This window comes from Sardina pilchardus, chromosome 18 (assembly GCF_963854185.1).
Source record: "Sardina pilchardus chromosome 18, fSarPil1.1, whole genome shotgun sequence".
NCBI lineage: Eukaryota > Metazoa > Chordata > Actinopteri > Clupeiformes > Clupeidae > Sardina > Sardina pilchardus.
In genome coordinates this window covers 19,624,154-19,644,349 of record NC_085011.1, presented here as the reverse complement: position 1 = coordinate 19,644,349, position 20,196 = coordinate 19,624,154, and the positions used below count along the sequence as shown (strand labels likewise).

Here is a 20,196-nt window from a genome sequence, read left to right as displayed (position 1 = left end):
AAAAGGTCATGGACTCGATCTCGCCTCATGTTGGTGTGTGTGTGTGTGTGTGTGTGTGTGTATGGTTGTGGGGGTGGGGGGCCGATACAGCTTCCCCCTAAACCCCCCGCCTTCCTCTAGCCTCCTCAATCCCTTTACCCCCATCCCTTCACACTGATACTGCCCTCTGAGCCTCATAGCACCCCCCAAAACACGCACTCTCACACACACACACACACACACACACACACACACACACACACACGCTCTCTCTCACACACACACACACACACACACACACACACACACACACACACACAGACACACAGACACACAGACACACACACCACAAACTACAGCCCCCCTCCACCCCAGCACCAAAATCGCAGAGCCCTCTGCCCTAAAAACACAGCCAGGCTCAAGATCATTAGAACATGTCGGGGGTTCACCGCCAACACAACCATTTTGGTAACCTCATCAGCTGACATCATTATTCGAGGTACTGTGTAGCATGAAATTAGTGCCGGGGTCACACAAACTTTGATTCAGCCCCTGCTGAGAACAGACCGTCCAACAGTAACAACATTGTTAGGGCCAAACCAACACAACCGACCGCACATATCGGGTCATGCTCCCCCACCCCCCCCCCTCCTTTTTTCTTTTCCCAAGACCACTACTACAAACACATCATTTTGGATCATTCCACTGGATTAAAAATGCAAACACATACAGTTATATACATGAACGGCAATATAATTTATAAAACTTTTTTTTATATATATTATTATTACTAAACTTGTTCAATCTGCAATTAGTCCAACTTAGAAACTTACTACAAAATGGTCTCTAAAAGTTCTAAATGTAGCTTTGGTACACTATTGTAAAATTACAAATTTGAATAACTTTCAAATATTTCCTAATGACGCTTTAGGTGAGGGTTGTTCTGTGTATCAATTAATATACTGACCGATTGAAGTTCCATCAATTTGACCAAACGCCACTTGAGGTGATAGACTTTATTTAAATACTATCCTTTGGCACATGAACATACATGTACGTCAGAAATACCACACTCGCAAAAAAAATTCTCCCTTTCAAAACAACCACCATATCAACAAAAGAGCTACTTTAAATCAACAAATGATGCTGACTCCTCTCGCTACTCCTGACCTCAATAGTAACAGTGACGGTGAAGGAAAATTATTTTATTTCCACTCTATTAATTCCCCTAATCCAAAATAAAAACATGACAAGAATGCATGTCCACACTAACAAAACAAGTCCATTATAAACAGAAATCCACAACATACGTCCAAGACAAATCAGGCCTACGGCTGGCACACCCTGGGCTAAATATGGATTTCAAAGAGGAGTTTAACCCTGAGCCCAGCAGCCAGCCTTTCAGCCGAGGTCTGTGGCGGTCCAGGCGGGGTTGTTAATTTGTCTCGGTTGACCCCTGTCTTTGTCCGGGGGGATGTATCTAGTTTGTAGAGGTGCTTTCATCTAGGCCTCTAAATATGTTTGAATTGAAAAGAGGGGTTATGATGTATTTATACTGCCCTGGAGGAGGGGGGACAATAGTGGAAAGGGTCGGTCCCTCTCTCTCCCCCTCTCCCTCTCTCTGTCTTCCCAGCCTTCTGTGGGAACCCCCCCTGTGGCTCACACCCCGGTTCAGGAGACCTTTTGGGTCTCCTTTTCGCGTCCTCTGTGTCTGGGGTCACAACCACATTCTACTCCGAGCCTTTTGCTTATCCGAGTGGAACGGACCCTGTGTCAATTTAGACCAAAACCCCCATACAAGCTAGAGGCTGCCGGGGAGAAAAACAGAACATGAAACGATCGATTCGAAGTCAATTTGAAAATAAATTTGAAGACGTTGGCTGATTAATGTACAATATATGGCTAGCATGGAGTATGTATTCCACTGCCAGACTTAACCCAGCGATGGCCAAAACAGTGCTTGCTGAGCAAGTACAGTGGTGAACATTCGTGAAATCAATGATATGTGTCTTTGTAACTCTGAATACTATGCTTTCCTTTCTTTACTTTTGAACGCAGTCTGGTGCGCAAATGGGTATTGTCTTTTGTTGTTATTGTGATGTCGATAAGTGTTGTTACACTATCTTAAAAACCTTTCAGTAAAAAGCTTAATCACAAAAACAAAAAACAACAGAAGGTAACACTTTACTTTAAAGTATCTACATAAGAGTGGCATGACGCTGTTATGAACACATGACACTGTCATGACACATAAACCCTGAACCTAGCACCTAACCCTCACTTGTCATGACAAAAACCCGAACGACAGTTATGTCATAAAGGTTTATGACTTGTTTATATAATGTTTATGACACATTCATGAAAGTGTCATGTCACTCTTATGTAGATACCTTCAAGTAAAGTGTAACACTACTGCTTCTCACAGAGAGTGATGTGCACAACAACAGTATATTTGTAATGGTGCATTCCTGGTGGCTTGCATATGGGCAGTTGTAGGCTGTTGAGTCACTTGTCTCTCTCTCTCACGCACGGTGCCCCAAGTGCAGTGCAATGGTGAATAGGGTGATGGAAGTGGCAGATAATTACTAAGCTGCTGATATTGCTTGCAATGCTCCTGTGTTATTTCCAGGTGAGACTTTGCAGAGACATTGCGTATCTAGAATTCCTTGCAAACGTCATGTGTGAGGACTGACAACTTTGCTAGTTTCATTTTAGAGTTGTCTCAGTGCACCGTGGAGTTCACAGAGTTCAGGAATCAAACAAATTAACATGCAAAAAATTAAACACTCTATATCTTTTCAAAAAATCCAACTTTTATGAGCAGGTTTGTGTCGTGAATAGAACAGGACACCTCTGTGATGTTCCAAAAATGAATTTGAGTAAACGCATATACCATGTCACACAAAATGAGAAGGTAGCCATAACCTACCCATCGTCCATGAATTACAACATCCATAGTGAAGTGAATTATTTAATTACCCTGCACATGGTTGCAGACATTTAGCATCACAAACCCAGAAAAGGCTTTTGGGTCAATTTTGGATGTTTGTAGGCATTGCTACTATTGTTTAGCCACTTGATTTCGAAACTATAGCCTCATCCCCACTCGTCGCTGATTGGCCTGTCCTTTCTGGGGTCTGATGGAAACGTTTGTAAGGGAACAAGAGCACTAGCCTGATCCTACCATACTCTCATACATTCATAATGTACAGAGTCTGGCCACTTTCCATTGTCAAGCATGAACTTCCTTGAATGCGGATACTCTGTTGAGAGCCACTCAGATCTGCTAACGTTTGGTCGTGACGTGACATGCTCAAACTAGCACACAACCTCAACGTCATCGTTCTCAGCTGCTCCTTCTGTTAGCTGACTGGACCTGCACATTTTTGTCTTGAGAAAACCCGCGAATATACCGCAGACCCAGACGACGTGTGTTGGAACAATCACCTCCTCTTATGTGTGACCAAGACAGTGATGGTTTTGGACTTTAGGAGGACCAAGACATAGCTGACCATTATGTTCACCCTGGGAGAAGATTTAAAAGAGGCCCACAGTTACCTGGGTATTCACCTGGACGACCAAGTTGACTAGAAGAATAACACTGAGGCTGCCTACAGGAAGGGGTTGATCAGACACTAGGTCCTTCAATGTGTGCAGCGAAATGTTGCCTATCTTTTACCAGTCTGTGGCCATTTTGTTTGTAGCAATCTCTTGCAATCTCGTCTGGGTCCTTCGGATATTCCCTCTACCCTCTTCCTTAACTTTTGTCTCTGGGGTCAGACTATTCACTATGAAGAAATCTTACAGCAAACCACCATGATATTAAATATACAAAAATATAGGTTTATTACAGTATATCTGTTCCACTGATTGAAGCCTACCGTCTGTTCAGTGTGACAAAAGATGTGGGTCAGGTTCATGGCCAGGCATCATTTTCATCTTTTTTTTGTCCAGTTTCTATCTAAACTTCCCAGCATGGAAGTTACTAGCACACAAGTTTGTGCTATTTCTGCAGCTAGGCTGTTGTGACATGTTTGAAATCCACCTGACTGATAGATGCACACAAATATACCACTCCTTGACCAATAAAAATGCCATCGAGATGGGCAAAAAAGCATGTAGATGAGAAATTATTTCATAAAATGCAAAGAAGTTAAGAAGCCAAACATTGGTTATTGTTACACACACCAGTGCAACCCCAGGGGCACATAGTCTGGGAAGCATTGCTCTACACAGCCTACTGGCCAGACAACAGTTCCTCCACTGAGACACAACAGAGACTCCTTTATCTCCGTAGCTATGGACTCATTGATGCCCACCGCAATAGCCATCCACTACATCGATTCCACTCCATGCCATCCACTACACCAATTCAACTTTGTGCCATCCACTCCACCGATTCCACCCCATGCCATCCACTACATCGATTCCACCCCATGCCATCCACTACATGGGCTTCTCCTCTGAGTGACCAGTCTAAAGAAGGGCAGTAGTCCGAAACGTTACTTTTTTGAGCTCAGTGTGTGGATTTTGTTTTTTGTCATGATTTAAACTTTGGGAATCCGGCACCTGCTAGCTTTGGATGTGCGCGCCTCCTCATTCAGAATTCACTCCTCCTGTGAATGACCAAGCACAATGCACATGTTCCATTTAATCTACACATTATTAGCAGCATCAATATCTGTGTAGTCCAAATTCGCTTTTATTACCTCCGCCAAGGAGGTTGTTTTCATCGGGGTTTGTTTCTTTGTTTGTATGTATGTATGTTTGTTTGTCGCTTGGCGGAGGTCTGTGCTCTCGGAGTGCTTTTCTAGTTCCTTTAAAAATGATCTTTCTTTAGAGGTATTTTTTATCTCTCTCTACCTATGGTGAGTGTACGGAGTGGAATCTGCATGGCCAAATTCCTGGAGTTGCAGTCACAGGGGATCCCTAAGGGATTTGTGTCTTTTCTTTTTCCTGGGAATAACAAAAGTTTTCCATGGCGAGCGCGCTCGCTGGGACAACACCTGCATGGGGCCGCGCTGTAATGGCGTGCTTGTGCAGGGCCTGCGGAGTCGGGCCCGATTGGCTACGATCAGACGAGACACCACCTGTCGTCCCCGTCAGAGGCTCCCGCGCACTGGGCTTTCAGCCGCACGGTGCCCTGTAGTTAACGTGTGGGAATGCACACCCTGTGCCTTATCGCTTTATTGTTAAAAGCCTTTTTCTTTCTTTCTTTCTTTCTCTTTCTTTCTCTTTCTTTCGTTCTGTTTTTCATTTCTTCCCTCGTTCTCTTTTTTTTTCTGTTCATTCCCATAAAACCCACACGGACAAATTGAATTCTTGACTCCTGAGACACAGCCCAGCTTGAGCGAGCGAGCGAGCGAGAGAGAGAGAGAGAGAAAGAGAGAGAGAGGGGCAGGGTGAAAGACGTGGGATCTTTTTTTCTCTTTTTTCTCTTCGTCTTCTTTTTAATTTTTTTTTTCTTTTCCAGACTGGGGTGGAATGATGGAGGCAGGGGTGCGGGGTGGGACCGTGGCGGGTGGTGAAGTGAAGGGGGAGGCAGGAGGGTGTGTGTGTGTGTGTGTGTGTGTGTGTGTGTGTGTGTGTGGGAAGGCATCAAGGGAGGGGCGTCTTGCTGTACTTTGATACCCAGGGTCAGGGGTCGCGCTCCAGCCACTGGGAGCAAGAGTGGCGTTTGGCGGAGAGGGCTGTGGGCTGGGAGGGAGGGAGGGTTCATCCAACAGCTATTTTCCTATTGAGCATCTCAAAAGACATGGCCCCAGCAACATCTCGGCGGTTGTGCTTGACGAGTTCGGGACAAAAAACACAGACCCCCCGTCAGAAAACAAAATGACCCTTTCTCACCTCTCCTTGGGGCTGCTTCTCTTTGCAGGCTCTCGGACCCCTGCCACCCCACTACCACCCCCCTGACTCCCTCCCAACTGCCCACTCCCTCCATTTCGGAGTGGTCAGCGGCGGCCCCCGAGACACCACTGTGGCTTTGTGCGCCCGAGCCCTTTGATGCCGACATGCGGGCCGGCGGGCGAGCAGGCAACCGTTGGCTGACCCTTGTCCCTTTCACTGCGCGTTCTAGTGGGCATCTTGGGGCACTTAGGGCACGCCTTGTGAGCTCTGGCGCCCAGTGGAAGAAAGTCAAGTAAGCAGGTTAAAATGGAGCGACGCAGGGAAAGGACCATTCTAGATAATGAGTGTCGGTAAAGGATTGAACCTGCACTGGGCCTCAATGAGCAGCACTGTGTGTCAATAGGTTGCCTATATGAATAAATGTGCCCTTTAGCCCATACAAACAGCACACAGAGCAGTCAGCCAACACCAACTCCAAACGGCAAAACAGCATATAAATTGCAGAATTTACTCCTGCCCAATTCTGGAGATCAGCCACTTGAACTTAGAGTGTTGGCATGTCCTTACTCTATGGCATATAAAGCGTTGTCGAGTAATAGATCTATGAAGTTCGCCTAAAAAAAAGCCGCCATCTTTGCCCATATAATGAGATCTAGTGTCTTGAGATTTTTCATATGGGATTTTGAATTATCGCACTCTTGCGGCGATGAAGAAATCGGAAATGTAGACGTTTTGCTCTACACACTTTTGTCCTGTGCCTTCGAGTGGATACTGTGTTCTCCGGTACGTGAAAATGGCACACAATGATTTTTGTTACCCCAAAGCTAACTTGCAATGCAACTTACCATAGGTGGTTAGCTTCAAAGAACACCCAGATCTGCTTATGGGCAAAGATGGCAGCTTTGGGTACTTATTGTAGGTGAACTTCAGAGGTCTATAGAGTCCATTCAAGTGAAGCAATATGGGGCAGTCTTGTGAAAGCGAGCGACGCTGGACACTCTGGACGCACTGTTTTTAAAGTCTTTTGCAATGTGTTGAAATTGTATGGTATATGCCATAGAATGGTCAATCACCAAATTAGCCAATATCGATATTGTGTATAGATATCAATAGTAGGTCAGCTGACCAAGAGCATACTAGAAAACAAGAGCATACTAGAAAACAAATAATTTTGATGGATAAATGAATACCACACTATATCTCTTCTTTTCTAGATTCCCACAAGCTCACAATTTTAAGTGCAGTCATGTTGCTGAAAGTAATCTTTTGACAGTCACTTTCCAGTTCAAGTTTATTTCTCTTTTGCATTGCACATCACATATAAGTGCTTCTCTGCTAAATCAGAAAGCTATGGAAGCTCCCTTTCCAGAAGGCTGCGAGAGTGGACAGGCTTATCGACCTGTATCAGGGTGAGGGAAGACCTCACATCAAAGGCATGGGGGGGGGGGGGGGGGGGAAGCTGCATGGGTGGGTGGCGCTAGTCTGCAGAGGACGATTGATTTGCTGGGGTGTAACCTGGTGTACACTCAGGGCTAGAGTTTCCCCTGGCCAGGATAGAGTCTCACACACTCAACAAGTCCCGTCTTGTCAGCAGAGGTCTGGCATTACAGGAAACAATTTAGCTGAGCCGACTATTAATCTAGCTCTCGCGCACACACACACACACACACACACAAACACACACACACACACACACAGGTCACCTATTTGGCAAACGGCGTCGTCCAGAGAATAGAAAGACAGACGACGGAATAGTTGGAAGACACCAAGACCCTAAGAATGAGAGGACAATGGCTCTGTCCGTTAGCCCCGCTGCTAACGGTACAGCTTGCCACTTAGTCCGATGCCATCATCCTCGACAATCACATCATTAAATATGGATCTATATGAACACATACTCTAACATGTCAGGCCTGTTTTGTTGTCACACATGAGAACCTGTCAGACAAGGGATGACCAATGATGCACTACTCGACCACCTTGTGCAATGCGTGATCTTCAGGCTAGATACAGGCACAGCCGGCTGTCCGCTAGACATATTACATTTCCTGTAGCCCAGCACAAAATCCCAATCTGACATAGCCTGACCTGGATGTTAGCGCTCGTCAGAATCGCATGGGTGGCACTCGGGTCCAGACGGTGTCGCTGAGAGGGCATTTGATACTCTCTTTGAAATGTGGCTCCAGCGTTTGTTTGCAGAAACAAAAAAAATCACCCGCAATCAACACGCGCACACACACACACACACAGGACTGAGACTGGCATACTGACTTTTCTTCAGTATTATTCGTGGGAGTACATCATCGTAAGGAGTCGTCCCAATCTCTTCACATATTTACATCTAGTCATTTGGCAGATGCTTTCACCCCCGGGCAAAGACGAACAAGTGTAGCTAACAACTGAAAAGGCAATAACCAAGAAAATCACCCAGTCACTGGAAGTCATCCTTGTTTTGAAGCAAGCCTAGACAAAACAGTGTTTTGAAGAGTTTTTAGTCTGTCTTTAGCTTGGAGTGAGTGTAGGGGAATGATGCTGCCACAGGGCTGCTGTGTTTGTGTGTGTGTGTGTGTGTGTGTGTGTGTGTGTGTGTGTGCCTCGGCCAGCCCTAATCGGGCAGGAAGCCGGGGTCAGGATGAAACGGATGCAAATGAGAGGCCATTAGTGGCCATGAGGAGCTGTGCTCTGGAAAGGGGGCAGATGAGATGAATCCACATCAGTGGGAGCAGGCTGACTGAAGACCCACATGGCAGACAAAAGCACCCCCCACCCCTCATCACCACCACCACCACCACCACCAAACAAACACACACACAAGCACACACACACACACAGACACACACACACACACACACACAATTCACACAACTCACACACACACACACACACACACACACACACACACACACAACTCACACACACAACTCACACACACAACTCACACACACAACTCACACACACAACTCACACTCACACACACACACACACACACACACAACTCACACACACACACACACACACAACTCACACACACAACTCACACACACAACTCACACACACAACTCACACACACACACACACACACACACACACACACACACACACACACACACACACACACACACACACACACACACACACACACACACACACACACACACACACACACACACACACACACACACACACACACACACAACTCACACAAGGAGGAGGAGGAAGAGGAGGGAGCAAACAGACTTTGGGGGTTCACAGATAAAGAATTAGAAATCATTAAGACAGACATCTTCACGTGTCTCTCTTCTCTTCTTGATTCTATTCTTTACTGATTGTGCATTGGCAGGGACACTGACCGGACTTACGTGCAAATGAAGCACTGCTGGTGTCAAAACAAAATCTACAGAGGGTGTGCTCATGCATTTTCAGTCAGGGAGATTTTGGCTGGACAGAGGGGTTCGCCTGAAGCTGTGCCTCACAGAGACCACAAGCTATGGCCCAGGGCATTACAATTTAGAAACATTTTCATTCCAGTCTGTGAAGTCCTACCTGTGAGCCCAAATGGACACACACACACCCAACAGTCACCCCCCCTAACACAAGACTATGTTAACTCCTCTGAAACTTTCACGACACTAGACCAAGACCCTGGTTCCCAGCTGTGAACGATTCAAACCATGATATAACTGAAAAAAAAAGAAAAACCGCACACAATACACGACGCAGTGGTGTCGAAAAAAAAAAAATCTATTTCACAGAAGCAATCACAGAGAAAGGCCACGGCTTGGTGGTTTCTGGCCGGGACCAATCAGCTGTAAAAAGATACCGGGAGCGGGAGACTCGGCACAGAGGCAACCTTGCCATTTCTCTCCAGCCACAATATACTCCTAATAGACCTTGAGATGATACTTGATGGAAAAAAAGACAGGAGGCTTGTGAAAAAAAGACGAGTAAAAAAGAGAGATAGACGTGGGAGACGCCCGGGGGCACATGGACAGACAAGGAGCCAGAAGGGTGGCAGACGGACGGATGGAAAGAGTGAAAAAGAAAGAGAGGGAGACGAGAGGAGGGACGGAGGGGGTGAGACGAAGGGAGAGAGAGAGAGAGAGAGAGAGAGAGAGAGAGAGAGAGAGAGAGAGAGAGAGAGAGAGAGAGGGAGATAAGACGAGAGCTTTGCTGATTGAATGCATGGTTGTGACAAAATAACTGGTCACTCCTTCAGTTCCATTTTCTTTCTTGATTTTTAATTTCTTGCATCCCGTCACAATCCGTTTTAGCCCCTACTGTTGACCCAGTCCTAACTGACTCCAGGACCTCCTCATCTCCTCTCTGTCTCTTGTTCTCCCTCTCTCCTTCTCTATCCCTCTCTCTCTGGGACGGGGACGCACACGGCTGTGTCTTCTCCCTCTCTCTCTCATTCTCTCTCTCGTTCTCCCTCTCCCTCTCTCCTTCTCTATCCCTCTCTCTCTCTCTGGGATGGGGACGCACACGGCTGTGTCTGCTCTCTCTGACTCTCAGCCCTTTAGATAGCCCAAGCGTGACGCTGGAACAATTACATTTGCAACACAAGGGGCTCCTCTTTCACCCTGCCTCGGTTCTCCAAATTAAAACATGCTTTGTGCCATCACCAATAAAGCACGCACACACACACACACACACACACACACACACACACACACACACACACACACACACACAACAGCCTTTCTGACACTTCTCTTGCTCTCCTTCTCCTTTCTCTCTCTGTCTTTGTCTCTCTCTCTCTGTCTCTCTTTCTCTCTCTCCATCTCTCTCTCTCTCTCATTCCCCCTTGTCTCATCCTTTCTGAATTCAGATTACTCATTTTTAATGACAGCACCAGATTCATCCTTGAAACATGACTCTGGGCTTTAACACATCCTTTGGCCCTCTACGCCAGTGTGGGGGCCCTAGGTGACATGCCTGCTGATTTTAACATCAAATGTCACTTTTGCAAAGAAATATCCAGGTCCTGGATCAGTGTGGAATTCAAGTTAGTCTAGTTAAAAAAGGGCCCCCTCTAAAACAGTGATACACAATAAGAACCACACAAGAAATAACAAAACACAAAGCATCATTGCTTAAAACTTCACTTGAATCACCAAAACGATTTCTTTCTTTTTTTTTTTTTTTTTTTAAAGAAGAAAGCAAGTGTTTTATAGGTTAGTCAACACTTTGATTCCCAGGCACTTTAATGACCTGCTTCAGTCATCACTCTGTTAAAAGGTGCACTGGGGGCCAGACTTTGGGTACACGTCTTTGCTGAAGGGCCTGCTATTTCAGCCTTAAAATTGGAGAATTAATGATGTGGATAATCGTCTATGATTCTGAAGGTGGACTTTCCCGTCGGTGCAGACAGGAGCGGCAGGGCTTGATAAATCGGCTGAGCGACCGGCACAACGCTGGGCCGGACACCAGCCGGGCCAGCCTCCCTGGCCTTCAGAATGACCGTCTCAGCTGCCGCTGGATTCTGTCTGTTTGTCTGTCCGCCTGCCGTTCAGACAGACTGACTCTGGCTCAGCATCTGCATATCTGACCCCGTTTCTCCTTGACACACAACGGTGATGCCGCCACTATGATTACATTTGGGTTGACAGAAGGGAGGCGGGGAGGGGTGGGGGTGGGGGTGAAGGTGCCTGTAACACGTTTCTCATTTTCCCCCCGGTCGTTGTCGTTTTTTTTTTCTTTTCCTCTCTTTTTTTCCCTTTCTTTCGGTGGCGGTCAGGCAAGATGTAGGATCAGCTGGCGGGAGCGTCGGCGGAGCAGGTGAACGAGCGGCTAGCGTTCCGGACTCATGTGTCCGAGTGTCAGTAAAGTCTGAGTGGGAGGACACACGGACCAGTAATCAAAGGCCACAGGCAAGGGAGGCCACAGGCAGGGGAAGGCCACCTTGATTTGCCATTAAATCCTACCTCAGGTTTTCCCTTGTTTTTTTTTTTGAAAGGTCTATGGGACTCTCCTCTTCACTCGCAGAGTTAGGAGTTAGAACTATATCACGTCAATATATAATGTTATCTGTGACAACAAACCTGAATTTATCCACTGTTTTATCCACAGTGTAGTTTTGAACCTTTCCAAAAGCTGGGTATGGTTTGGCTGCTTGATGCTTATTGGTTAAACATGATGTGAGCATCTGTTAGCTCCAAAAATTGAAAGGCTCCTAAAGATATCACAGCAAAGGTTGTAGGCCTTTTGCTGTGGACGTGTAATACGCAGATTTGTATAACTGAAATATCCCGCAGAATCTATATTGGAAATCAAATCGTTTGTTATTTCTGCACAAATTGAATCAAAATGTGCAGAAAATAATGCTGAAACATACAGTACTAATGTATTTAGCAGCAAGGTCATGGATAAGGAGGAAAATGGTGATTCCACTGTGTACTGGGTGGAAGGCTAAAGTCAAACGAAAGAGAACAAGAGGGATAGAGAGAGAGAGAGAGAGAGAGAGAGAGGGGACATCAGCATGGGAATAAGAGGCCATGTTTCTGTGACACGGAGGGGGACAGCATTCTGCGTGGTAAGCATTTAAGGGGGGTGGATCCCAACTCCCCCTCCCCACCTCTCCCATTCTGTCCTGCCACCCCACCCCCATCCAACCTCCCCATGCACTTCAGAGGTGTTGGCTGACTGACATCAAAGCCGCCTCTTGGCAATAAATCGAGGAGTCATCGAGCCACCTGCGCCGGAGTTCCCTGTCTATGACAATGCCCCCCCCCCCCCCAACACGCCCCCACACCCACCCCTCTATCCGCTGCCCATCCACAACGACCCCTGCAACACCCACCCACCTAGCGAGCTCCTTTCTTCTGTCCAGTGGTCCTCCGATACTGTTGACACACTCACTGTTTGGACAATCTCAGATTTGCACAAACGCATGGAGCATGAAGTCACAGTCAAGCCATGAATCACACAGATGGCATACAAGATGAGGAGATGGTCTTCTAACACACTGAAAACATTGCATGGCTTGTTGCAGAACATATGTGTGTTTGTGTGTACATGTATAACATGACTGACACCCAAGCTCACACACACACAAACTAGCCCAGACAGCATTGCTTTTCTTCACAAACATGCTATGGGTCTAAGTCTAATGACTGAAGTGCAAGGGGCATTTTAAGAAGACAAAACTTACCCTATGGTGGGACTTAAGGCAACAGACCAGACCCTATCAAAGGTGTGGATGGTGTGTAAACATTTGCCTAGACGATTTGGAGAAAGCGTCCAGATCTACAAAGCAAGCATACAGACAAATGACCATCATGCAGGACATTGGGGACACTAAAATACAGCTCACAGCATACACCGAGTTGCATCTGTCCAATCAAAAATCACACATTCTTGAGTATAAAACGTTCTTTTCAAAGGACAGAAAGACGAGTGACGCTTGCCCTGGGAAAGGGCATTTAGAATTTCGAGGCTATGCAGCTCAAACGTCCACCTGCTCCACGCTCCAATATGTGCTCCCAACAGGAATACTCGAATAACACGTCACAGACTCGCGGCTTGCCAAGTCTCCATTTTGGCAAGAGCACAAGATGCACCACCACGGCGATGCTACTGTATCTCCAGCATCTCGGAAAAAAAAAATCCTTCTCTTCCATTGGGCCACGTCACAAGTCGGAAATATCTTTTCACATTCCAACATTCCTGAATAAACTTTACTATTCCTGGATAGGTTATAAATGTTTGCCTCATAATTGTGCAGAGCAATAAACACTAAAGAATTCCATCAGAGTAGATTCATAGGAGGAAGGAGCCATATCAAACTAGGTGTTATGGGACTCGACTACTGATCCATAACAGAAGAGTGACCCCTTCTACAGAAACATTTTTAATTATACATCAGTGACCACTACACCACTATGCCTCAGAAACCTCTGACAGTAAGGATGCAGTCTTTTCTTGCAAACTAAGACTCATATGAGACTCTTCTGCTTGTTTACAGGAGGTTGTTGTAAGGTTGTTGTATGCAGTTATTACAGTCTGAATCCTTCCTCTTACCCGTGCTGTCTTGTCTCTGGAGCCGCTCACAATCAGGCCGTCTTTACAATCGATGCAGTTCACTTCTTGGCTGTGGGCATAGAACTCCATAGAGAAGTCATCTCTTCTGTTATGGATGATGATTTTGCCATCCCTTAGACAGATGAAACAAAATGTCTTTCAATGCTGGGACAGAGAGCACACAATACAGTAAAGTGGTGACCTATTGCAGGGGCTACAAATCTGACTGAGAAGTCAGGCACTCATACACCAAAACATTATACTGCAGGAGTGCATTCCAGTGCAGAGAGCTATTTCTTTCATTTGTACATCTTGTGACAAAATACAGAATATCAGTTTCTGCTATTTACTAAAAACACTAGTAATGCAAAGGTGAGGGGAACAAATGACCAAATTTACCCTCCAGCACTGATGAGGTGTGTATCTGTCAGGACAAATCGACACACATCTTCTTGGTGACCCGAAAACTGAGCGAAGCGACTGTGCTGAAACCTCCCCCTCCCCCTATCTGGACTCAGATGGTACGCTCCAATGTCTGCAGCTTGAGAGAGATACAGCACATCGTGGTCCAGCTGTAGCCATGGCAACAAGCTGTATGGAAACACAATCAAGAAAGTGGAAATCACGCCCTCGCACATCTCTCCTTTCACGACATCTCAATTTGGTTTCTATGGGATTATGGTGACAAGGAGACTAAACACAGCTATGATGCATTACTCAGTTCATGACACACCCAGGTGAAAGACATACAGTATTTCATGCAGAACAGAGAGAGAGAGAAAGAAAGAGAGATAGAAAGAAAGAAAAAGAGAGAGACAGAAAGACAGAGAGAGAGAGAGAGAGAGAGAGAGAGAGTGGTCACACCGAGACTACTACTGGATCATATTCTGAAGGGTCAGAGACCCATTCATATTCAACACAAACATGAACATTGTACTTTTTATTTATACGTTTTGCTCTGTTTATTTTTCTCACATTTTTATGAATTGTTCCAAGAAAAACATCTTGTCTTCTATGCACACAAGAAACATATTTCTGTTATTTTTTTTGTACACACACACAGACTTCACCTTTGACAAGATAATCTTGTCTGACATGGGTGGCATATCAAAATATGCTGATTAAAAAGCATGGTCATTGCTGATGTACATTGGAATAGTCACAAAAAAAAATAGAAACTCAAACTCACTTTGTCTTCCACTTCAACAAAACTTCTTTCCGACAGCTGCCTTGTGACCAGTTCTGTGATATCCTCACCCTGTCCTTCAAGAGAAACCCTGGATACCTGAGACAGCGAAGAGATATTAATTAGATATTGCATGATGACTGTCTACCATTTTACACTTCCTTTAATCATAGTGCTATGTTTTGACATCCATCAAAATATGACACACAAAACACAGGATCTGGTGGAAAGGCTCTGGTGATTTCACAACAAATCAGCAGCAACAATGAAAACTGAATGAGTGGCATGTTTGTTCTTAACCGATTATTCATACTTGTGAGAATGAAAAGGGAGACTGTGGTTAAGTGAAAGTCTCAGTCCTGTCACTAAATCAATTAATGCTGGCACAGACTAACTAAAGCCCTCCAATAGGTCAAAGAGATTTGAATGTGTGACAAACACCACAAACATTACAGATGACTTAAGATGGCCGAAAAATCAAACCACTGTGTGTCTCCTCTTTTTCTGTTTATTCAGTAGGCTAAGGCAAGAGAAGGCAAGGAAACAAAAGACGTTAACGTAAAGGTGTTCACTTCATCATAATGTAATTTGCCGTACATCTCCTATATTTTTGCCGTCCAGCATGGCACCGTCACGTCACAAAGTCTCCAGACATGGAGTTATAACTAAAGAGATTGTTCTATGAAAGAATTTCAAGCAGCTCGTTGTTTATTATTATTATCCTCATTGTTTATTAATAATAATAATAATTATTATTATTATTGTGAAGAGACACAATAGGCCTACCTAAAGAAAGATACAAAACAGGAAAAACAAAGGGTATAATTGACAGGGGTGATCAGTGTCTTAGGGTATTCATATTTTTCAGGGTTGCATTTGTTTGTTTACTGTGTCAACAAGTTTTGAAATGACCACAGGCATCATGCTCATGTAGCCTATCATAGTTGGGATGCACTATTCAATTTCATGTGATGATTACAACACCAGCAAACCTAACCGTATAGCCCATAACTGCTAGGGTGGGTCTAGATTTCTAGTGCTATATAACTGATAGATAGATAGATAGATAGATAGATAGATAGATACTTTATTGATCCCAACTGTGTCTGCAGCACGAGTTAGGCTGGTTGTATCGTTGTGCAATTTTGGATACGAACCTAAACATTAATTGATTAGCCTACATCATATCGGTCAACAAGCAGTCAAACATCATAAACGAACTATGAACATGTTACTTTAAATAATGGTTAACAAACTGATAGCGTAATAGCTGGCATTATAAGGGGCATGGTTAAGTCCTAATAACACGAAACGTACAAAACGCACTACTGTGTTATTCTAAGTGGACGGAAACATCGTGCACAAATAGGGTAACTACAAAGTGAGATCTGTCACAGTAAGGGACAGATATCTCTGTAGTAAACAAACCAACTCCTGTTTGTTTACATCGCTACTTTCGCATGGAGAATATAACCATACGCACGTTTTACGCGAAAGAATTACGCAGGTGCCATAGCAATTGCAAACCATCGGGTATCAGAGCTACGTCAATTGCGTAAGACTAGCTGGGGCCTGATAAGAAATGTGGCGAAAAAGAAAACATTTCTTACAAGTCTCCTCCTTGACGTGTTATTCCTGTGTTTATAAGATCTTTGGCTATCTTCCTCCACACCGCATCACGACGTGTGAAATGGAACAGTCTCCTGCAAACTTGAGAGACACGACACAACGACTTGCAGTCCAAATACGACAAAATAAGGTAGAGGACATCATCTGGCAACTGAAATAAACTCATTTCAAGTCCTTTCAAGTAGTAGTCTAAATATATCTCTATATTTCAAACGTAGACGTTTATTAACGCCTTTAGTATGGACTCGATCAACGACGTTAAAGAGAAAAACACAGTATTCCATCTTTTTTCACAGCGTGTTGACAGAGTTTGTGTAGGAAGCCATTACATTACGACTGAGCATCACGTGATTGACGTAACGTAACATTTTGGTAGCAGTAGGCTACGCTCCCCAGGGTTGCACAGTAGCCTTGTCTGTTTGACGGAAAGGATGATTGCAACATGATATGCGTATTTGGTTTAAATCCAAAAATAATAATAATCTATATCCCTTAGTTGGGGTATTTTGGATTGGGAATCCCCCTTTTTCCCGATCGTCTTTTTCACCTTGAATAGCCTACGTTTAGTTTCTCATAAAATCACCTGTCAATCATTTCCAGCACACGTAGGCTAGACGAAAGCAAGTGGTGAACATTTTGAAGTGGACACATAGTGTAACCATGCATATGCAACATATTGACCGTTTTAGTTCGCCAGATTAAAACGTGAGTTGACAATCAACAGCACCGTGTAGGCCAAGGGGTGCGGTGTGAAAACAAGTGTTTTGGCAGTGCAGAAAATAGCCTAACCTGGCGCAGTACTTGGAGTTTGAAGTCTTCAGGCTCAACCCAGACCTTTAGGAGGGTCCAGTGGCATCCTCGTGAATTAGGTCTAATTTGCTCCTTTTGGTGCAATCCACTTTTAAAGTTAATAAAACTCTCTCACTTTAGGCTATCTCTCTCTCTCTCTCTCTCTCTCTCTCTCTCTCTCTCAAATTCAAATTCAAATTCAAAGGTGCTTTATTAGCATGACTGTTTGGTACAGTGTTGCCAAAGCTAGTGTTACAAATAACACCAATATCACCAAAGGAAAGAAAACAAAATACATTATACAATGTATAAACAGTGGTGGAAATGGTGGGTAGAAGTGTGTGTGTGTGTGTGTGTGTGTGTGTGTGTGTGTGTGTGTGTGTGTTTGTGTGTGTGTGTGTGTGTGTGTGTGTGTGTGTGTGTGTGTGTGTGTGTGTGTGTGTGTGTGTGTGCGCACACAAGCGAGAACATATGCTTTTTTGTGCCTATGTGTCTGTCACTACTGTTCCTCAGGTTGTGACATTTTAAGACGTACTGTGCGGCCAGGGCAGTAGAGGGCCCTTCACCAAGAATTATGGCCAGTTTATCATTGTCCTCAATGTCTTCAAAATTTGGTAGTTTGCTGTAAGTTTATGAAAAACGTCTGTCTTAGAATTTTATATTTTTTGCAGTGCAGAAGAAACTGCTCCTCTGTCTCAACCTTCTCTGCCTGACAGTGACCACATATCCTTTGTTCTTTTGGCAGCCAGGTTTTCCTGTGCCTGCCTGTTTCTATTGCTAGATTGTGGTCACTGAGCCTGTATTTGGTCAGCTTCATATCTCTGACAGAGATGAGATACTCTGCCAATTCATATTCTCTTTTTAGGATCAGATAGGAATTCATTCTACTTTGTTTGGCAATTTGGTTTATCCAATGATCTAAATATTCTTCTTTTACTTGATTCATTATTTTGTTGACTCTGATTGGTGTTTGGGAAGCAGCGCTGGACTGAGTTTGGTGTTTATTAATTGTTGTTATTGGGTTAGTTAACTTAGTAGGCTACCAGCTGGCTCAGAGGACACTTTTCAGGGTTAGTTTCTTGGGTTTTCAATGCCTCAAAATGGAGGGAGTTCTTGGGACGATTGCTCAGGTGCATCCAAAATGTCAAGATTATTTTCTGAATTGGTAATGCCAATGGAAAACGGGCTAATTCTGCCCTACATGCATTGTTGAACTTTTAGCATTGATCGGCAGAATTCTGCATGTAAGGCTTCAATTGGATGCTTGTCCCACTTTGTGTAGTTGTGCATGCTGAGTGGACCCCAAACCTCGCTTCCATATAGTACAATAGGCAGGATTATGCTGTCAAATATTTTGCTCCAAATTGTAATTGGGATGTTTATTTTGTGAAAATCTCTTTGTGTGTGTGTGTGTATTTATGTCGCCTATGCCTGCTCTTGTGCCTATTACTTATGATATATTTTGATTTAAAGTAGTATATGGATACACTGAGTTATAAACACTTTGTTGAAATTTACATCACAGATTTAATTCTTGTTGAAGCATGGCATAGTAGATTCAGAGTAGGTTCAGAGGTTACCATCACTAAATGTCTGGTACAAGATGTCTCAAAATGTCTAAAGAGCTTATTTGAATAGCGCTAAACAAAAAATAAGGGGCGGTTTGTGTTCTCATTTCTTTTTGGCCAGAAATCATAAAAAAGGCTTGATTGTAATGGGGTCAACAAAAAATGTGTTTCCATGGCAAGGCCAGCGTGAACAGCCCTTCACCATTTCAACATTTTGAGTTGAGGCTTGTCATTGTTCCTCTTATTAAGAGTTTTTTTTCCCCTCGTGTCTTTTGGCCTCTTTAGACTAGATTTCTGAGAGGACATGCTCAGTTGCTTGTGGAATGCAATTTTGTTCTTTTCTTCATTCCCCTCTCCTTCAATCACTCTCCCCATCCACCCCTTCAGTCTACGGCAGATTCAAATGCCTTGATGTCCCCCCCCCCCCCACCCTTTCTTTCTGTTTTTTTTTTTTTTTTTTTTTGTATGGTGAGCCCCTTGTCATTGACGGTGGACCCCATCTCATGTAAGCATTCAGAGCTGTCATTGTATAACATGTTTTTATATTACTGCCACAATGGGCCCATTTGATCTAGGTTATGGTGTGTGATTGTCAGAAATGCAACTACTTGGTGGCAGCTTTTGTTTGGACCCAAGTGGTGGTCTGACCTCCCCTCCCTCTGTCCAAGCCATTCACCACACTGGGTATTCCACAGAGCCCGCCATGCATCTTCAACACAGTGCACTCGCAGGTATTGGCCATTTGAGAAAAAGAAAATGCCTGCAAAAGATGTTCTGTTATTTAGCAGGTCATCATTGTAATCACTATTGAAATAACTCCAAGGCAAATAAAATATGTGAATTGTCGTTAGGAAAAGTTCTGGCTAGCATGTGGTGTAAAGTGTTAAGTTCCGGAACTGAACTGAAAACTAAAAATGTACATTTTCTTCCATTTAGCACAACATACTTTCTGTAAAAAATATCAAGTGTAACAAATTGATACTTGGAACAAAACCTTAGACACCCAATATTGTATTTGATCCCTTTTTCCCCACTGCCTTAACTCTGAGAACAAAACAGGCTTTGATCTTCACAGCACACAATAGAAACATGAACATTTTTGTTGCAACTTCTGAAAGTTGGCTACTCTGTGTGCCTGGGTCCTAGAATGCTGAATTTCTTTAAAAAAAATAATTTATG

General features: G+C 44.2%; 1 protein-coding gene across 1 annotated transcript in view; it reads right to left on the bottom strand.

Annotated features, from left to right (window-relative positions):
- The window catches only part of fbxw4 (F-box and WD repeat domain containing 4), a 36,599-nt gene extending 19,608 nt beyond the window's left edge, over positions 1 to 16,991 (bottom strand). Inside the window, exons 1-5 of the mRNA XM_062519946.1 lie at positions 16,642 to 16,991; positions 15,035 to 15,130; positions 14,245 to 14,436; positions 13,846 to 13,978; positions 12,977 to 13,071 (exon numbers count right to left, since the gene is read on the bottom strand). Of these exons, the coding sequence (XP_062375930.1) occupies positions 12,977 to 13,071; positions 13,846 to 13,978; positions 14,245 to 14,436; positions 15,035 to 15,130; positions 16,642 to 16,826 (701 nt within the window). The 5' untranslated portion in view covers positions 16,827 to 16,991. The remainder of the gene's footprint in view (positions 1 to 12,976; positions 13,072 to 13,845; positions 13,979 to 14,244; positions 14,437 to 15,034; positions 15,131 to 16,641) is intronic.
- Positions 16,992 to 20,196: the final 3,205 nt, after the last annotated feature.